Source organism: Pseudonaja textilis, chromosome 4, assembly GCF_049901715.1.
Source record: "Pseudonaja textilis isolate UNSWEBS1 chromosome 4, rPseTex1.2, whole genome shotgun sequence".
Taxonomy (NCBI): Eukaryota; Metazoa; Chordata; class Lepidosauria; order Squamata; family Elapidae; genus Pseudonaja; species Pseudonaja textilis.
The window spans coordinates 67,556,383-67,575,405 of record NC_141993.1 but is presented as its reverse complement, the minus strand read 5'-3'; the positions used below and the strand labels follow the sequence as shown (position 1 = coordinate 67,575,405).

Below are 19,023 nucleotides of genomic sequence, written 5' to 3'. Positions count from 1 at the left end.
TCATTAATCCCAGAAAGCCATGTGCGTGTTCAGCATGAACCAGCTGTTTTAAATTCTATCTAAATTACATATTTTAATGTACAATTCATGAAGTCCTCAAGTGATCTTATTTCTAGGCAGCTGCATTTTACTGTAGTTTAAACTCCATCTCAAGAAGACCAAAATAATGAAGCAGTTGCATTCTGGAACAAAGTCTAGTGCCAACTCTTACACTTCTCAAAATGTAAAGGATGTATACAGTTCATGTTGCTGGTACCCACAAGAAAAGAAGTTGCAAGCCCTGCATTAAAGACATTCAAATATTGCATATTAAGTGATTGCAGAAGAAAACCTCCAGAAAAAGAGTTTCCTCCCACAATGTTTAACATATAATTGCCACAAACAAGAGAAATTGATAGCCCCCAAACCATTCAATTAAAAGTAGGCAAGGGTTTTTTGGGGGAAAGGGAAGACATTTAATATTTTCTGGCAATATGAATGCTATTATGTCTGGAAAGAAACACAAAAAAGATAGAACTGTTTTCTGCTTTTTAAAAAGAGTAGGTTTCTGTTTATTTAAAATTGCACTGTCTACTAGTTTTCAAGGTGTTACCCATCTCAAAATACTGAGACACAGTTCCAACAATCTTCAGCAAGAAAAAAAAAGGGGGGGGCGGACGGGGGGGGGGCAACTTGCCCAAATTTGATTTATGCATATGGATTCGACAGTGTGACTCTTTTCAAGTAGTGTATTTAAACATAATTTTGAAGCTTCAGAAACTCCATACTTGACTGAATTGAAGATGTGAAAGGTTACTTACCTTTATATCAAAATTACAATCAAGTCTTCTGATTAATACAATGAATTCACGGGATGAGTTATCCTTCAGAGGTGGAGGGATTATAGGCTCACAGGCATTCTCAGGTTTTGAATTTATTAGGAACCCCTGAAAGCCATTTTCAAAAGATATGATTAGCATTTTGACATAACATGGGAAAATGTACACATTTTTTTTACAGTTCTGATGGGTTATGCAGTATAAATAAAGATGTAATATTATTAACAGGAACTATAAAATAGCAGTGCTGATCCCATATCCATTTCAAATGAAGTAATTTTGATGACTGCAGAAAGATAATGACATTTCTTTGCAAGGAAGGTATTCCAAAGCCTGAAGAAAGATTGCGACCAAGCCTCCTCCCACAATCAGGCTAATAACTTGCACAATAACTCACCTGGTAACAAATCACAGGCCAGGAAAAATCATTCTGAACCAGCCAGCCCCTCCAATTACCGAGTGCTGCGCCATACAACAATTTTGGAACAATTTAGATTGAGCTTGGGACTTTATAAATAATCAGTGCAGCAAAGAGTAAGTATGACTCTGTAAATGCCTGACTGCTGTAGTCTCTATCAATTGCAATTTCTCAATTTCCTTCAATAGTACCCTAATTTAGAGTGTATTGCAGAACTGGAAATATACAATGGGAGTATGGTTGATTTCCATCAGGACTTCATGATCCAGGAAGGGCAAGAGCCACAAGTCAAGGAGGGCTTAGTTACTTTTGAGCAAATGAGGAAGCTTGGCGCAGAGCGACCTATCACTATAATTGAATCAGAGCTAGAAGTTCCTAAAAGTACGGTACTTCCACCTTGCTAGGATTTCATCTGAGCTTGTTTTATCCCATCTATTCCCTTCTAGTTCTGAGTACTAATTCTACACCTTCAAATACTCTCTATCCTAGCCTGGCCTGGCCTGTGATGTATAACTGAATGTCATCAGTATATTGATAATTGTAACAATTAACATGTTATACTAAATCTAAAATACATCAGTCAAATATATACAGTCTAAGAAGGTAACATAAAAGTAACATCTCATTCAACATATCTGTATTGGTTTTATTTCACAGAAGTTGCTATGATACCCTCTAGTGGATAGTTTTAGATAGTTAACTGTCAATAGTTGTTAAAAAGGTAGTAGCTCTATCATGGAATGTCAGCTCTTGAGATATAATTTCTTTTAGTATTACCCAGTTCGGAAAGAGAGCAGTAGAAACAGAGAAAGCCATCTGACAAATTTGTTGTGCACTCTCTGTACAGAAAGAAAAAATATTGTGCTAGAAGGAGAACACTCCAGTATTCTTGTACTGTATAGGGGCCTTCATTGTGCTATCAATTGCAGAATGTTTATAATCTAAACTGTCATGGCCAGGAAACTGCCTTTGCAACACTTACCAACTGGGTGATTCCCCAAATAAGCACTAACATTATTTAATCTTTAGTACCAGTTGCTGGGAAGAGATGCTCTTCTAAAGATTCCTTCATGCAGAGCAATAGAAGAGAACTCATCCTATCTGTTTTGCAAAACCACATCAACATTTCAAAATCCAAATTATAAAACTTCTAATACAAAACATGGCAATTAGTTCAGTTCACTTATGATTGCCTGTTTTAAATTCTTCTATTTGGAATAAAAAAAATGATGGAAGTTTCATCTAAGTCAGTCAAAATTCTTAATGGGGCAAAGATGACATTACTGTTATCAGCATCCTTTGGCAGGTAAGGACAAAATCAGAATCCTAATATCCTAAAGTCCAATACAAATTAATCAAATATCAAGGTACAATATAACTTATAACAATAACTTTCAAGTGTAACTGAGCTATGCTTCCAACTCTTACTTTACGTGGGCATTGATCCAGCAAACCACTTAAGAATGTACTTAAATACACAGATAGGTATAAAAGTTTAAGTTTTAAGCATATATTAAAAAGCTTTTGTTGCAGCCTGCCAATTTTATAGTATTTTAAGTACCTTTTGGTTAATGCATTTTAGGTACTTTCATCAGGAGCAGAATAAGAATTTTATTTAATCTTCATTTTATATCTTATCTTGGCCCTGTTGGGTGTAATCACCAGAGAAGGAAATAGTATACAATACAACTATTATATAGACTTTTTGAATCAAAGCTTAAATAGAGTGGCCCCTTCACAAGTAGTCCTCAACTTATGACAACTGGAACTGGAACTTCCATCACTAAGTGATGCAGTCATTAAGTGAGTCTCTCCTAATTTCATCACCCTTTATGCCAGTCATTAAATGAACTTTAACTTTCTATTGCCTAATTGTTCACAGGATTCAACTGTCAGATAATACAGTTCAAATGTGCCTGTCTTTCAGATGTATTTAATTATACCCCCAATATGTAATTGCTAGTTATTTAGTTACTTCTGTGACACAATGGACATCAATTTACCAGGACTGTCCATCAATAAGTTCTCCTTTCATTTCTTGTAAGCTCAATAACAGTGTATTTTCCCATCTTGTTTTCTGTCAGCCTTTTCACTAATTGTTTCTGATTCAACAAGCATTGGGTCTTCTCCAGTTACTCCTGTCTTCATGGTACAGGTCCAACATATTTAACCTTTACCTTCATCTTCCTGTGAGTTTTATGGAGTATTGAATTATTTGTTCTTACAGTCCAAAGTATTCTGTTTTCCCATTACCACAATTCAAAGGCATCACTTTTTCATTGTTCAACCTTTCTGATAAACAAGCTTTCAAAGTACATGTTTCATCTAAAAAAAAACATTGTCTTGACAAAATGTAATTTTGCTGTTGGTGTGATATTTTTGCACTTTAGCATTTTGTCTAGATTTGCCACAGCAGATGTCACTTTATTTTATGAATACCATGGTCATCTTTGAGCCTAGTTTCCTTATTATCTATTCACATTGGGCTTCATTGCTTGTTGACAGAATCAGAAATATTGACCAGCAGACTGGCTTTTGTACTCTTTTACTTTCAATAAGAGTAACTTATTGTAGTCACTTCCACTTTCCTTTTAGTCATCAAAATGGCATCATTAGCATATCTGAGGTTGTTGATGTTTCTCCCAGCAACCTTAATTCCAGTTTCTGGTTTTTTTTCTTAGGCACTCTGCATAAACATTATTTCTTTGAGAAACCACAGGATACAATCTTGAACCATGTAGTTGCTCCATATTCCTTCTAACAGTTATTTCCTGGTGATTGCATAAATTATTCAACAGGTAGATGAGGTAATCCAGTATTTTTAAGGATTTTTTGTTGTGGTTTGCAGTTATATAATTAATAAAGCAAAATATTATAATAATGTATGCTTGAAAGTCCCTTGTCTTTTCCATTATTCATCAGAAGTTTGCAATATAATATCAGATGCTTCTGCCTCTTCTGAATCCAACTTAAACATCTTGTGGCTCTTTCTGTGCATGCTATAGCCTGGATAGGGAAAAAATTGAGCATTTTCTTACTGCCATATGAGATAAATGCAATTTGTGCTTTGAACATTCTTTAATACTGTTCTTTTTAATATTGGAATAAAGCTTTTTTCTTTCTATCAGTCTGCAAGCAAAAAACTCTTAGCATTTCAACCATATCATCTTAAAGTTGCCTTCAGCCAGAAGATAGGTGGCATATAAATTTAATAAAGTAAGAAAATAAGCTTTAAATAGTTGACTGATATTTCATTAAATCTCACAACTCATTGTTAGCAATATTTCCTGTAGTCCATTTCACTTTATTTTCCAGATCTCTGGCTCTAGTTCAGAAATCAAACTACACACCCATACACACACACACACACACACGGGGGAATATCTCATCAATGGGGATGCTCTCATACAAATTTTTCCATATATTTTTATCATGTTCTTTATCTTTTTCTTCAATAGATTTTTGTCTTCTTTGCCTTTGTTTCTTCTGTACACGAAATTTGCACTGATTTATGTAAACCTCTTAAATAAATTGCACTTCCAGAATAATTATCCTCAATTTATTTGCACTGCTTATTTAAATATATTTCCCTACCTCTTGCTCCTCTCTGTGTTTAGTTTGGCAAATTTTCACTATCACCTTCTACCTTTTTGCCACTATACTAGCAAACAGACATTTCATCTTCTTTTTGTTTTGTTGTTCATTCAATGTATTTTTGTTTATTTCATCTTGAATGATGTCATTCATTTCAAAACATAGTTCTTCAAGCAGTCTATTTATCAAGTCTAAATATTTTTTTATCTTCACTGCATTATCATGCAGACTACTTACTGATATGATTACCCTATCTTGTTGGCCAGTATTTTTTAGTTTTGTTTATAATTTTCTAATAATTATTTCATGATCTGAACCACAACCAGCCCCAGACCTCATTTTTGATATCTGAAGACAGCTCCTCCATCCTTGCTTTGCACACTACACACCTAAGTTGATTCCAGTATTGTCCATCATGTAACAAATGTATTCATTCATCTTGATTGTAACATATTTTGCTATTGTAAACTGCTAAAATTTGGCAAAACACTGTTTTTCCTGTTAGTGCAGATGCTATTTGATTCCAATTTCAGCATTCCATTCTTCTATAATTAATGTAATATCATTTGAGGATGTTTTTGCTAATAGTAGAATGCCAACATGGTGAATCCTGATACTTTTGTCTGACATTCGCCTTAATTCATGGTTTTGACACCAGCAGCTGAATGTTCATTTAATTTGAATCCAGGTACATCTCCAACATAAAAGCTATTCCTATTTGCCCTTTGTTCTTTGCAGTGGAATACTTTCTCATTGAATGTTCATTCTATACTTTCTTAACCCCTGGGACTCATCTTCCAGTACCATAATGACATTGTCCTCGCTTTGAAAAATCTATGTGGTTCTCTGGGTAGAATTCTGGAGTGGGTTTTTCAAATGGATTGTATTCTATTTGCTCTGTTTTCAGTGACTGGACTAACATGGATACCCTTTTGTAAGTATACAACACTAATGGTATAGCTGAATGTCACTGAGATGTGCACAAGTCCATTCATTGATACAAGGCAATGTTCCCTTGATTGATTATGTGCCATCAAATGGTTTTTGATTCCTACTGACCATACAGATTTTCTCTCCATGAACCAAGATAACATTTTCTCATGTTCCAAGAGACAGCCTATATATTACTTTATTTTAAAAACAATTAGACCAGTAGACAATAATTCAAGAACTCTTGGTACAAGCTAACGAATTTTCTGATGCATTTTACAGCATTAGCAGAAATACAACCTGACAAGTAATACATTATATTTACCTTAAGGTGCTAATTTGCCAATTTTCTTGCAATTACGTTTGAAAACAAGTGACAAAGATCTCAGTCAATAGCAAAACCAAAGTATTCTCAGAATACATCACTCTAGAAATTTATGTACAACAATTCTTTTTGATCTTGGCATTAGCTATTATTGCATATTAAGGCTATATAGAACCAAATGTTTCTGAAAACAAGCATCATGTTTTGACTGTAAATTGGCAATTTAGATGACAGAATTCTCAAGCTGTTTATTCTAAGAAATACTGCCATTGCAACTGTTATCAAAGTAAGTTAGTAGTGCAGACTGTAAAATAACTGTTCCACTCAAACCAAGAGAAAAATGATTGCAACAGAAAGTTAGATGCATAATTGGTTGCTAGTTGAGAATATGATATTTGATAGGAATATCACCAGAACATATACTGACCTAATGCTCATTACAGCCCTGAAGACACTGCACAGGAGCTGAGAATTCCTAATCAATAGACCTACATTCAGTCCCTGATCTGAAAAGTACTTATGTAAAAGACTGTAACAGGTGCCATGTTACCAAGGTCTCTTCTCTAGCTGGAACAGTTAAGATTGCTTGCTCACAAAGGCAAGGTGATAAAGATTACAGGACACTAGAGAAAATTATAAAATATACAGCAGCTTATTATTTTCCATTTTTCTATGATGATCTGCGCTCAAAGTAACAATCCAGTGAGAGAATCAAAATTTAACACAAATATGCTGAAGATGTTCATTAATACAGAGATCTAACAGAATATTTAAGATTAAAAGATGAGGTACTCAATTACAGATGGATTAGGTTACCTCAAAGCGCTCAATTAGTATTTCAAATGGCAAGAACATAATGTTTGTTTAAACAAGAATCCCCAAATTTCTCTTTCAACAGCAGATAATTATTTGTATATTCATAAATTACCATCAGGTAAATTACCATTTAATAATCTGTTTCAAATTATTCCTTCTTACCTTCAAACCTTCAGTAGGCAACCTATAACCAAATCTTGCTGGTAAGTCATCAAATGTCTGTGTTGCATTTTCAAAATTAAACTATAATACACAAGAAACATATATCATATATTAAACTGCAAAATTAACCATATAACATATTATTACATAATTGTACAGTAGAATTCAAATAACATACTCTTAAGTTAAACAGCAATATTTGCAAAAGGATTGTTACAAAGTACAGATCAAGACACTTCTAATTTTGAAAATTTAAAATAGCCCAAATATAAGATTCGTTTTGCTTTCATCTATTAAAACTGATATTTAAACCAAATCCATAAATAACTGTAGAGACTGTAAACTAATTTCCTTTTATGGAAAGTCAGAGTCAGAAAGTACCAGAAAGAGAAAAACTCAACATTTAGAAATTCAGTCAGCTTTTTGCTTCTATTCTGTTTGCTGCACCAAAAAAAGGAAGTAACAATCATATAAAACTTATTTAAATCTTATATATGACTTTTTCAATGTGAAACTAACTTAAACATAAACTAGAGCAAGTTAAAATTAATATTACTTACAGTACATTTACAGAACTGAAAACTTATCAGTGGAGAATAAATGAAATGTGGAGAAATCTAAGCACTAATTTTTGTTGAGAAATGCTGAAAACATTTTATTAAATAGAAATATTCTGTACTAAGAATTGGCTTACTTAGCAGTCATTGAAAAAATAAAGCACAGAAAGGAGCAATAGAGATTCTTTTTGGCAGAAAGAGACTTCTGCAGAGGTTGCTTGGTAAAATATGGGCATACACTTTGACCCACAGATTGCTCCCTGTGTGGCTCCCCAAGTCATTACTCATAGATCATATGTTGGACATAAGTTACAATTTGAGACTTTTAAGACTTAAGTTGGGAGAAGATGGCAGGCAATTTATGGAAAAAAAAAGGATAGGAGCTGAACAAAAATATGCTTTTCGGTGGATACATTCACCTGCTGTAAGCAAGCACAGTTTCTACTTTGCCCTAGTAGCAAAGAGGCCCTCAACTTATTTTTCTAAAGCTATATTTGGCCACTGACAAGTTTGTGCATCTATGGAACAAGGCTTTGGAAAAGCAAAATTGAACTGAGGCCATAATTACCTTTGAATAACGCATTAGGGTTAAATGCTAAATGGGATAGAGCCATTCTGCAAATGAGTGAAGTCATATCAGATTCAAGAGACGGGCACATAGTTTTATTTTTTTATAGTTCATAAAAGGAAATGCAAGAAGGCGGGAAAGACAAGGGAAATAATAGCAAAATAACAATTATTGCTTAATGGGAAGCAAGATGAGATAATGAGGTAGTGGGTGTTATAGATAGTTGAGATAGTACAGACCAGTGGGAAATGTAAGTTAGGATATGTGCTATGAAAAATTTAGCCATAGGATCTGGTGAAATACTTGAGTCTGTATCTAACATGCAACTAACCTAGGTTTAAAAGGTTGAGTACCATTTTTGAGGAATATTTTATGCTATAAAGTAATTATAAAACTTACCGCTAAGATATCGGCTTCTACTGGCAATAGGTTTAAAAAAGCAAACAACTGAACTGTGAGAATAGTATAAATCTGAGTGGCAGACAACATTAACATTCCTACTGATAGTAGCATCTTAATGAAATTCCTGAAAAGAACAAAAAAGAGAATCGAGATATGAAAAAAGCATTCACTTTCCCTTTTTCTTTTCCCATTTTACCCCTTTGGTTGTCGAAGGAGATATAAAGTTCTGGCTCTTGCTCTTCTGGCAACCTCAACCATTGTTAATTGATGTCATTGTAAAAGCATTCACACTCTGATCTAATTGAAACATGTCATCACTGAAGTATAAGAAATGCTTTAAGAGGTGATCTAATTATAGCCACAAGTTATAAAAGCAAGCTAAATATCCGGTTGTTAAATAAATAGCACACAGTCTAAGAAGTTATTGACAAGGGGTATTCTAAGAAGCACAGGGTGATTTTAACGCCCAGAGACCAGACCCAACACGCACACACACATGACAATCCCTAAACATATCCCCACCCACCGCTGCCCTTAGCTCTCCACCTCGCTTGGCTGGAGGTGCTGGAAACCCTTTTTGCTAAGCCGCTGGGCTGTTCCTGGGGATCTATGGCCTGTATCACTCTTTTCTTTCTTTTAATCGCTGCTTTTGATCCTTTTTTAAAACAAAATAAGTCTACTTCAGTAAACTGAAATTGGAGCTTTCCTGAATAGGTCCATCCTGGCTGGGACTGAGTTGAAAGCTGGGATGTGGCCAACAGTGCAGGGTGGAGCTAAATTCAACTAAGCAGACTCAGTCCAATCAATGAGGACAGGAGTCATCCCCACTCTCTCTAGACTCTCGTAGCCACAGAAAGGAGAAGAAAAGTTGAAGCAAGATCAGAAAGCACAGTCATAGTGTCAATTAGCAATTGCTTTGCTTAATGACAGAACTGCAGGTAACAGTGGTGGCCATTAAACAGGGACTACCTGCATGTTACTATTCCTGAATTATAAGGAAAATGTTATCAAATGTTTTGTAAAGGCTAAGGTTGAGAAGGTGGGAAGCAAGTTTCCAGGCTGGATGGTCATTACGCAAGCATGGGGGAACTGCACAGACCATCAAGTAGTAACACCAAGGACCAGTCAGTTCATGAAGGTAAGGAGAAGAAGCCTACGTTTAAAACCCTAAAAATATATCTTTGCACTGGCAGTGAGCAGGCAATCATGTGTTACATATGGTTTTGTCTGGAATAAGCATTCTAACCTAGCCAAGATGCATTTATTTTACAAATGTTCGTGGCTACCAATCTTAATTAAATAATTCTAAGTGGCTAACAAGTAATAAAAACAAGCATATTAAAAACAGCAACAATAACAATAAAAGACTTCTGATAAAATAACCGATTCTTCAATCATGACAGAGCAAAACACATACACTGGATTCCACTATAATCATGATTCCTTTTTTAAGGACATCTGAAAGGCCAATAGGGCTGAGGCCTTAGCAGTGGGAATGAGTGCTGTTCCACAAGGCAGGCACTGCACAGAAAAGGCCTCATAACATTTCACAGAAGGGATCTGGCACATGGCCATCTTTTCAAATCAGGTAGAACAGGGAGAGAGAGGCAGACTACCAAGTATCCTGGCCCTATGCTTTAAAAGTGGTAACTAGCATGCTGAATTGTATCTAAAAACCTATTGAAAGTCAGAAAAGCCCACATAGCAGTGATCTTACGTGCACATAATATGATACACCCAAAACGGGCCACACTGCTATATTCTGGATAAGCTGCACCTTCCAAATGCTTTAAAAAATGGTACCCCGTGTAGTGTTCACTGCAACCATTTGACTGGGAATTGTGTAAAATGATTAAAGTATGAGTGACCACAAGCAAAATCTCTCAAATGAAGAATAGCCACAACTGATGCACATCATGGATTTAACCAAAGGCCCTCTTGCCCCTGGCCATTTCAGTTTAGGAGAATGCTCTTACACCTGGAGTTAACAAAAGACACCCTCCAGAAATGGGGGTGGGTGACTGAGTGGGGGAGATCACTGAACCCTATTTTTGTGAAGGTCATCTTCCTTATTCTCTACAATAGTTTGAGTCCAAACCTGTTCCGTCTCATCCAGTCAGCTGCCAGGCACTGTATGACCTAGAGTACAGTTATTTAACTGAGTCTCATCAGCATACTATCATTGTGGGGAAAATAGGAGTAGTAGTGCTGGATATGTTCTCTGCCTTGAGTTATTTGTAAAAATAATAGCCAGAATACAAGTATAAATGAACAAATAATGATAACACTTAATCCATTGCCAACAGATTGTCTCCTAGCTTCATGTGGATATTAAATAGGAGTGGGGGGGAAGGCTCATAGCCCAATCTCTTCCCCATCCCAACACCAATTGGAACCCGCCTCAAAGGAAGGCACCTGCTGAAGAGAAGGTGCCACCCACCCCAAACCTCCTAAGCCAATTAGAAAGATACCAGTATCAACAGTATCTTTTGATCAACAGTATTAAAAGCTGCCGAAAGATCAAGAATAACTAGACACCATTCTCATCCTGATCTTGCTAAAAACGTCAACCACAAGTGCATACAAATACTGTTTCTTTCCTCCTTATGCAAGAGGGGCCCAGGCACCCAATACAAGGCATTGGCTGGCTATTTGGGCAGCAATAAAAGTGGAGCAACAAGTTGTTTTAACACACGGTAATCCCTAATAAATGTTCTTATCTTTGCCCAATTGGATTTTCTTTTCAATTTCCTCTAGTGATGCTCCAATATCTCTTGCTGCTATAGAAGGAAAGGTTGATAATACACACTAGGTCAGCTCTTTCACAGTCTTATCAGATTGACTTTGCATTTGGTTGCAGCATCTGAAACTCTACTCCAATGACCAGACCTTGGGACCAAGTGCAGAGGCTGGAAGGGTAAGGAAGGTTCTTTGACAACATACATTTCCTGTCATAAATCTCCATACTTGCCATCACGATAGCACTGCTTGCACATTTACCTCTAATCATTCCCGATTTTTATCCCTCCTTTCTAAGTCAAAGGATTCCATCATCCACTAAAAACCACATTCCACTAAAGCGATGGACCAATTCAAACACCAAGAATGCTTCTGCAAAGCATTTGATCCACAAGCCATATAACCCCCTTCCCATTCACTCATCACACCCATAAGTGTTCAGCAATAACCCTGAAAAACAAATCCAAGAACTATTCAGTAAATATCAACTCTATCCTGGGAGAGATGAGGCATGAAACAAACTCAAGGCAAACTCAGTTTTATTCTGTTTTGTGTGAAGGGAGACAGAGGGATATTCTGGGAGTCTTTCAAAAACCTGTTATTATACCCTATAATAATAAAGCAGAGTCCTAACCAGATCTACCCAAATACCACCTTCACCATCAATCCTTGTAAATCAAGTTTAACAATCAAAAATCTGCCAGCTACCACTTAATCTTGTGTTTTTTTCCCAAGCCAAGCCAAGATGTTGATCTAAGCTATAAAGTAACATCTTATTTTACTGCCTATCTCATATTGGGAAACCTGACAGGTTTATCTAATTACAGCCTAGATTCCATAACCTTTGTCCCATAGGCAGATCAAAAATTCTGAAAAGTTAATTTGGGTGCCCTTACAAAATGGTTATAAGTGCCCTTACAAAATAGATTTCTTGATTAGTCACAAAAGATGCACTTACCCAAAAGCAAGTTGGCGAGAATCTCTTGAGCCTTTTCTTATCTAGGGAGACTGTCACAGAACTAAACACTAAACTACAAACGTTCTGCGGGCCTGCTGAAAATTAAGACAACGCTAGAGACCAAAGCTTTTCTCTTGATATTTAAATATGGACTTCCTTTTTTTAAAAGGAAGTACTCCAAACATGATTCATTAATCTGAAAAATACTGTTCCATAATTTGCTAGTCCAAATAACAACACAATATCTTCAAACTTTCAAACCGTATATTGAAGGCAGTCAGATACTTAGGTCCCTCTTTTACCTGATTGAGATTGTAAACATTCCTCAGGTCTAAAGATGCAGACATTCTGCAGCTGGTCTAACAGGTCTGATATTACAGGAAGTGGATAATGATCCCAGAACATGTCCTAGCTACGATCCTTGCAATCATGAATGGTGTGCACTTTTTCATATATTTTTTTTCAATGAAAAAGACTGGGGCAGAGACTGGGGATTTAGGGGGAAATCTTAAAAAGAGACTTAGCAGACCATCAAGATATTCCTTTAAAATACTTTGGCATACATGGGATAATGTCTTTTGCCTGGATTTTTTGCTCCAAGTTTCAGGTCAATTTGTGCAATCACAACCCCTATGAGGTAGAAGTGCGGTGGCCTCCTCCTGCTCTCCAAAGACATCTGCAAAATCAGCATGCTTAGTAGGTATTCCACATACTCTGGCTGGACACTCACTATAAACACCAAGGAGAGCATGGAAGTGGAGAGGAAAAGCAGATTGTCCAAGTTGCCAACTCACTCATGGTTTATAGAGCCACAATCAGGAAGAGTCTAACACCATAGGTACTTGCAAGGAAGCAGTTACATAAAAGGGCAAGAATTCAATTTGCAGCGGTACTAGAGTAATGAACTGCAAAACAAGAACCTCCTTCAAAGTCTGGCCATCTATAGTCTCTTCTTCTACAAGTTTGGTAATTTTACTGTGATTTATGCACTACCTCTGTATCTATAAAGTTTGTGATGTGAAAGCTTCTATTACTACCATACAACCCAGTTCTAATGTTATAGTGACAGGAGTAAGAAAAAAATATTCTTACCCCACCTTCGTCTTGAGCTCTCTTTATTTGCTGGCTGGTTCCTTCCTGTGAACTCTCATGATGGAGGCTAGTGGCGTTCCCCTGGTTAGCACCTGTGGATGACAGTAGGTACTTGCTGGCAGGTTGTTCAGATGCTCTAGTTCCCGCTGTAGGTTTTCTCACTATATAGGTCTTGGCTATATGCCCTGAAACTCCACAGTAAAAACAGATGTACAGATCTCTTTGCCTTTCCCCATCTCCTCCTCTGAGACTGACTTATTGACAGTTCCAATTTGCACTGGCTTCCCTGTCCGTGTCTGGAGATGCGACTGTTAGAAATCATGATTACCAACTTGCAGGCACCTCTGCCTCTGGTGTCCTTGCTCTGCTTCAATTTTTCCAAACGAGTATCAATTAATCAAACAATCCTGGATCATCTAATGAGGCAAAAAAAAAACCCCCAACCCTGCCATACCAATTCATCTGGAGTGTCATCGCTCAACCCCATTCTAAATTGGATAAATGCCACTTCATTCCATCCACCATCCGAGGCCAACAATTTAAAAATTTGAGATGAACAAACTTATTTTCTTATTCCTCTGTTTGAGTTTCCAAATTCCCCAACTGACTGTGACTCTCTGAATGGTATCACTGAAATTGTGTCTAAACCTCGTGAGGAAGTTCTGGTAGTTGTCCAGTATCAGGTCATTGCCTTCTATCATTGGAATGGCCCATTTCACAGCCCCGCTCTTTCAGCAAATTCAATAAAAAGATTACACTAATGTGATCTGTTCGGAATTCAACTGCTCTACTATTGTTGAACATTTCATTGTGAGCCAGAAAGATTCTTAGTTGGTCTATAACTACTCTGTATTTCTCTGGTAAGTCGTCATAGAGCGCAAGATAACTTGTTGCACAATTGCACTACAGCAGCTTGTAAATTATTGATCTGTATTTCTACCTGCTGGTGGTGCTGGAGTAAGGATGCTGCTAGCACACTTTTGGATCTGTAGTCATGCTTGAAATTTTCCTGCTCCTTACTAAGAAATAAGAGTTTGGTAAGATTGATTTCAGGATCAACCTCAAGGACAACACAGCAAAATCCTGATTGAAACCAATCCTTATTTGCTTGCACCTAGTGGACAGAATCTTGCAAAACTAAAGCTGTAACTTTTTAGTACTAGGTATATCCTGAGAGATTCTAGAGTGCGGCTACCTGAACCTGTACATGTCTCCCCCCACAATCCATTTTGGGACTTCATAGTCTCTTAATCTGGGCCTCTCTCTCATATTGCCCAAACTCCTCCCCTCTGCTTCTTCAGGTACAAGTTCTACCATACTTGAATTCTGCCTTGCATGGCGGCAGCCACTCCTGGACCTGCTACATTTACACTACATAACCTGATGGCCAGGCTGCTTCTGAGCTATCAGTAGTTTAATGATGCATGATACTCACTTAACAATAGCAATGGGAAGTGTCAGGATTATTATGTCAATCTTTATATGACCACATTGCTTAGTGACAGATATCCAATCCCAATTATTATCGTTAACCGAGAACTACCTGTTTCTTGAAAATGGGAAAGAGAAGATAGAAGATAGATAGAAGCCGTGATTGTTCTTAGTATGGTAACTGCCCTGCTGCTCAACAGCCCCTGGATCTTTGAGTCATCTTGCTACTGATATTGTAAAAATTGAAATGTGTTTTGGGGAGACAAGAACTTCCATGCATTGGTACAGGAAACTGGGTCAACTAGAGATTTCACAGCCTGCATAAGAACAATGGGCTTGTCTTATCTATTATCTAATTGTAGCCCCAAATCATAAAACATATGTGAGAACTCCTTTTTAATCTAGAGTAGATGAGATATAATTTGATTATAAAAGCTGCTGCTATTTGTCTTCAGATTGTCTTCACTTAGGCAGTAAAAATCAAAGGTACAAGTATAGATTAGGCGAAACCTGGCTAAGAGGGACCTTGGAATGTTAGTGGACAATCACTGAAATGTGAGCCAGCAGTGTGCGGCAACAGCCAAAAAAGCTAATCTAATCCTTGGTTGTATAAACAGAGGGATAAAATCAAAATCACGTGAAGCATTAGTACCACTTTATAAAAACTTAGTAAGACCATACCTGGAATACTGCATCCAGTTTTGGTCACATTACAAAAACAATGTTCAGACTTTAGAAAAAGTTCAGAAAAAAGCAACTAGGTCTGGAGACTAAAGCATACAAAGAATGGTTGCAGGAATTGGGCATGGCTACTCTAGACAAAAGAAGGACTAGGAGTGGCAAGATAGCGGTATTCCAGTATTTGAGGGCCTACCACAAAGAAGAGTGGGGGTCAACTTATTTTCCAAAACACCAGAGCCAATACAAGAAACAATGGATGGAAACTAATCAAGGAGAAAAAACAACCTGGAATTAAGGAGAAGCTTCCTAACCAATCGCTTTCAGAAGTTGTGGGGGCTTCATCACTTGAGGTTTTAAGAAGAGGTTGGAAGCCACTTGTCTCAAATTGGGTAGGGTCTCCTGCTTGAGCAGGGGGCTGGACTAAAGGGATATAGGCTTCTCTCAAACTCCAATGGAAGTTGTTAGGCACAGAAAGTACCATGTTATTTTAATTTATTATACAGTTACCGCATTTCCAGTACTATAGTTTTAGTTGTAAAATCCACCTCATTTTAGGGTGATAAAAACTGAATTAAAATTATCCCTGTATAGTTTATGAAATTTTGTTTAGCTATTTATCCATTCATTTTAATGCTTAATAGAAATTGTGTGATACTTAAGAGGAGCCCAGACGTTATCAGATTTCTAAGCTTGGCCCTGATAAAAAGGCAGAAAGGAAAGAAGGGCTTTCTTATTAAGTATTATATTTAGACCATCAGCACTTAATAAGAAAACCCTTCTTTCTTTTCTGCTTATCTGCCTTTCTATCAGGGCCAAGCTAAGACATTTGATAACGCCTGGGCTCTTCTTAAGTATTATAAATTTTTTCTATTAAGGATTAGACGAATGGATAAATGGCTAAACAGAATTTTGTAAGTATACTGGGATAATTTTTATTTATAAGCAATATACTACAATATAGAAACAATTTAAATTTCTTTTAAGAAAGCACATGAGAAAAGGCAACCACTCGTTTTTTGATCCCAGGCTATTTATCAATAGTCTATGGGTCTAAACTATGACTTTTAGTGAAACAAGAAGACAGAAAATGACTTTCACAGCAATCACACCAGGAGTATGTCCCAAGATTTGACAGCATATTTGCCAACCCTTCTAACCCTTGGTCCAAAAAGTCTTTAGCCTCTGGAGCTCAGCAATCTGGAAACACCAACTTAGGGGAAACTGCATTATAGCTTCCTCGGTGGGTGGGTGGGGTAGAACTAATCTGAGATTTCCCAAGATATTAACTTCAAACTTTTGTACAGCAGTTTATACGGTATATCTGGAACGACTCAATCCCTTGATTGGAGTAAACACGCAGATTAGTGACTGTGTCTTCAAAAAGCCACTCCCTATATGTAAACCTACACGAAACTTTAGAGGCAAATAACTGAACAGCTGCATGACCACATCCAAACTGTACTGAATTTTTTTTTCACTCGTTCTCGATCCAACGTGACCAAAGTTGGAGGCAACCCATGCCACAACTAAACAATGAGGCAGTAAATGATTTTCTACCCCTTTCAATGAGCTATTGAAGAGCACGCATAAATTCTCCCGGCGCCCGCTAAGCCCAATAGAGGGCCCTAAAAAAAAGAAAGAAAAAAAAAGCTCGTGTCATCACAAACATTCGCTGCATCACAAAGACGCCAGAACAGCCGCCCCGTGTGCGACTGGGTTCAGCTTCTGTTTATTGTGGGGAGAAAAACAGGCGTGCACCCACCCACTCGCGCCTGATGGAACTTCACTAACCCCAAGCGGGGCGATTTTCAAGGTTCTTCCATCCAAGGCGCTGCGGAAACGACGTTGCGACAAAGCCCGTGGGAACCCTACCCACCCGGGGTACGCGGTCAACCCGACCAGCCGCCTAAAAACCGCAAAACGAAGACGGAAAGGAAGGAAGAGGGGGAAAAAAAAAACAAGCCGCAAAAGTCAAACGAAAGTTACTTTATTGAGAAGGTGGGTGGAAAGAGTTGAAGAAAACAGTCCTACCCCCCCGCCCCCCGCCACTCTTTTTAATCTTGCACAACCCGAACCGTGCAACAGAAGCTCCGGCGCTTGCAAAGGCCAACAAGGGAATAAAGGGATCAACGGGGGTGGGCGGGAAGGGGGGGGGAGAGACAACAAAATCACGCCAGGGAAGACAACAGCTTCCCCGCCTCTCCCAACGACAGGCTCGAAGAATAACCCCGACGCTCAATCAGAGGAAAGAAGCCTAGGCGCTTCCACGACGCCAAAGCCTTTAGGCGGGAAGGAAAACCCCCTTACCGAGAAAGGAGAGACTTCCAGACCAGACGAAGGACCGCAGCGCAGTTTAGCCAGAAGCCATAATCGAACCCTCCCTCGGTCCGTCAGCAAGCCAGCTGAGAGCTGCGGAAATCCTACCTCCCTTTCGCGTATAGGCCCAGAGGACCAAGCGGTTGGCGTGGATTGGCTTCCTCTACCTGTCACTCACAAACTGGACGGTGTGTTTGCGCACGGCTGCTCGCACGTGACGACTACTGGGGAGGGGAGGGGCTTTGAGTGAAGCGGCCACCTCCCGAGGGATGCAGGATTGGCAAGGAGAGAAGGACGGTGAGGATAAATGAAAGATGGGCAGGCGATTAGGTTAATTGAGGGTGTCTTGGTATTTGTTGTTTCCTCTGTGTCAGAATTTAATTCTGGAGGACAACGATAATAATGTGATTTTTTTTTCTATTGAAGGCAATCATTGGGCTAAGGGTAGTTTAATCTTAACTTACTGATTAAAATATAATTGGTACTATTCATGCAACATGTTAAACTATAAGCTGAAGTTGACTAGCAAGATTAGTGAGTGTAAATGGCTGTGCTTACACAGCATGCACACCTATGATTGGATCATGTTTCCTTGGGTTCAGGGTTCCCTTAATATATATACTTAACTACAAACAAACCACAGAGGCTGGTTTTGGACACATAAGTCAGCAGAGCATCAATTCACACATCAGGCTAAGACATATTTGGTTTTATTAAAAAATAAAATGACATAAATAAGCAAGTAATAAGTTATATTTATTAAATAAACTATAATTAGCTGCATTCAAACATTAAAAATTCTCCATAATATTATGAACTGAGTTTGTATTGCACTAAATCCTAGCAAGGTTTCTGCATATCGCATCATATGTTCCCAGCCAATATACTGTAATTGTGTCATATATAATGTTCTGTATTAGTAAACATCTTAAGAATTTTAACAGTATGCCTTGAACATACAGGGATTATTTTTCATCTTCAATATTAAGAATTTCTCCTCCCAACATATCAAAGATTATAGAGTCATGCTTTGGTATGAGAAAGAAAGGTATGGATTATAGACATTTTGTAGAAAGTAAGCCTAATTAAAAGAAGGATTTTACTAATAAGGAATAAATGTTAAAGAGGTCCTTTCCAAATCTTATACTTTCCATTAAACAATTCCTTCATTTTGTCACAAACTGGAAATTGAAATACAAGTTTGGAGAACATCAGG

At 37.6% G+C, this 19,023-nt stretch overlaps 1 protein-coding gene across 6 annotated transcripts in view; it reads right to left on the bottom strand.

The window, feature by feature from the left end:
* Nucleotides 1-17,886, bottom strand: part of RNF13 (ring finger protein 13) — a 43,790-nt gene extending 25,904 nt beyond the window's left edge. For 2 of the 6 annotated variants that reach the window (XM_087933309.1, XM_026701603.2), the window contains exons 1-5: nucleotides 17,799-17,886; nucleotides 13,380-13,471; nucleotides 8,588-8,714; nucleotides 7,064-7,144; nucleotides 801-926 (exon numbers count right to left, since the gene is read on the bottom strand). Coding sequence is in view for 4 of the 6 variants with exons in the window: in XM_026701603.2 (XP_026557388.1) it covers nucleotides 801-926; nucleotides 7,064-7,144; nucleotides 8,588-8,701 (321 nt within the window). In the remaining 2 variants the exon portion in view is untranslated. Of the gene's footprint in view, nucleotides 1-800; nucleotides 927-7,063; nucleotides 7,145-8,587; nucleotides 8,715-13,379; nucleotides 13,796-17,798 lie in introns of all 6 variants that reach the window. The other 4 variants (XM_026701604.2, XM_026701602.2, XM_087933307.1 and 1 more) reach the window with 3 other exon arrangements.
* Nucleotides 17,887-19,023: the final 1,137 nt, after the last annotated feature.